We start from the raw sequence: 1,774 nt of genomic DNA on the forward strand, positions 1-1,774 counted from the left end.
TTCACTGTGTTAGCCAGGATGGTCTCAATCTCCTGACCTCACGATCCGCCCGTCTCAGCCTCCCAAAGTGCTGGGATTACAGGCTTGAGCCACTGCGCCGGGCCCATTTGTTTATTCATTCGATGGGTTTAACTGAGTTGGTTGATACACCAACAGAGGAGGACAGTCAGAGTTTAAGTGTATGGATTTCAGCATCAGAGAGACCTGAGTTCAAGTCTCTGCTTACCATCCATCCATCTGCCTTCTAGGAGCACAGAGTCCAACATGTCAGTGCCTTTCAACTTTGCTGTTCCCATGAGTTGCCTGGGGAGCTTGTTAAAATGCAGAGTCTAGTGCAGTGGGGCTGGGGTGGGGCCTGAGACTCGCATTTCTAACAAGCCCCCAGAGGATGCCGATTCTGCTCGTCCATGGACCACATTATGAAGAGCACAGTCCTCAACCTAAGAGAGGAAAGCCCTGGCCATCTTTCCAGGCGAGAAAACTGAGGCTCAGCCTGCACAAGTGTTGGTGGGTCTTAGGGAGCATCTTGCTACTCTCCCCCTCCCCACATAATCTTGTCCACAGCCTCAGAGAATCCCATCGGTACCTGGTGGCATCTGCCCTGGCAATCCCCCAGCTCAGAGCCCAGCACAGGGGAAAGGGATGGACAAACCAGCCAGTAGATTTATCAATGAAGCAGGTGTCTGAGCAAGTGTATCTGAATCTAAAGCCTGTGCTCTTAAAAAGGGAACTTTTTGAGTTACCCAAATAACATACACATCCATTCTTTTAGCTACGTGCTGTGAACCACGACGTGGGCTCAGAAGGAAGCTTATGTTCTAGTAGGTTGGCTAGCACAGGAAATAAAACAAGCCCGCCCTTGGCTTGAGAATCCCAGCAACCCGAGGGAGGTAGCATGTTTGCCATTGGACCCCCACCCCCAGCTGGTCTTTCTTTTTTTTTTATTTTTTATTTTTTGAGATGGAGTCTCACACTGTTGCTCAGGCTGGAGTGCAGTGGTGCAATCTCAGCTCACTGCAACCTCCGCCTCCCGAGTTCAAGCAGTTCTCCTGCCTCAGCCTCCCCAGTAGCTGGGATTACAGGAGCCCGCCACCACACCATACATTTTTTGTATTTTTAGTAGAGACGGGGTTTCACTATGTTGGCCAAGCTGGTCTTGAACTCCTGACCTCATGATCCACCCGCTTCAGCCTCCCAAAGTGCTGGGATTACAGGCATGAGGCACCACACCCGGCCCCCAGCTGGTGTTTCTTACCAGAGCTGGTCTCCAGGCCCGTCTCACGGATGGTGCCTTTAAGGTTGGCTCTCCAGTCCCTGCGGTCTTCTGAGGGGGCCATGTGGCTACTTCGGCGCCTGCTAAGCTCTGGCAGGAGGGGAGCTGTCCTCGGCCACTCTTCCAGGATGTGGCTCCCCCACTGTGGGACCGGACCTTTTATACTGACCGGATCCGGATTCTCTGAATGCGTTCCACCAGGAGCCAAAGGAACTGGCCCAGAGCAGTCAGGGGATCGCTTTGATCAACAGGGTTATGTCAACAGGATTATTGTTGGGTCAATGGGAGGGAGACCTCCTACCAAACAGACCAAACAGACACGATTTCTACCAACTGCAGCTGCTTCCTGATTTAGGTTAGGCCTCTGGAACCTTCTCATCCAGCCTCAGTTTCCCAAACCTCAGTCATTATCCAGGGGTTCCACCAGTTTGTTTTTTTCCCCCTGTCTAGGAACTATATGTAATACTACTTACTTCACATGTCCTTGAAGTCAGCCAACTG

At 51.7% G+C, this 1,774-nt stretch overlaps 1 protein-coding gene across 2 annotated transcripts in view; it reads right to left on the reverse strand.

Moving 5' to 3' along the window:
• Positions 1–1,399, reverse strand: part of LOC105549423 (chromosome unknown open reading frame, human C1orf64) — a 2,800-nt gene extending 1,401 nt beyond the window's left edge. The window contains exon 1 of one of the 2 annotated variants that reach the window (XM_011993962.1): positions 1,256–1,399. In XM_011993962.1, coding sequence (XP_011849352.1) covers positions 1,256–1,337 — 82 coding nt within the window. In that variant the 5' untranslated portion in view covers positions 1,338–1,399. The remainder of the gene's footprint in view (positions 1–1,255) is intronic. The other variant, XM_011993963.1, reaches the window with a different exon arrangement.
• Positions 1,400–1,774: the final 375 nt, after the last annotated feature.

Source organism: Mandrillus leucophaeus, unplaced genomic scaffold (genome assembly GCF_000951045.1).
Source record: "Mandrillus leucophaeus isolate KB7577 unplaced genomic scaffold, Mleu.le_1.0 Scaffold439, whole genome shotgun sequence".
In the NCBI taxonomy this organism is placed as follows: domain Eukaryota; kingdom Metazoa; phylum Chordata; class Mammalia; order Primates; family Cercopithecidae; genus Mandrillus; species Mandrillus leucophaeus.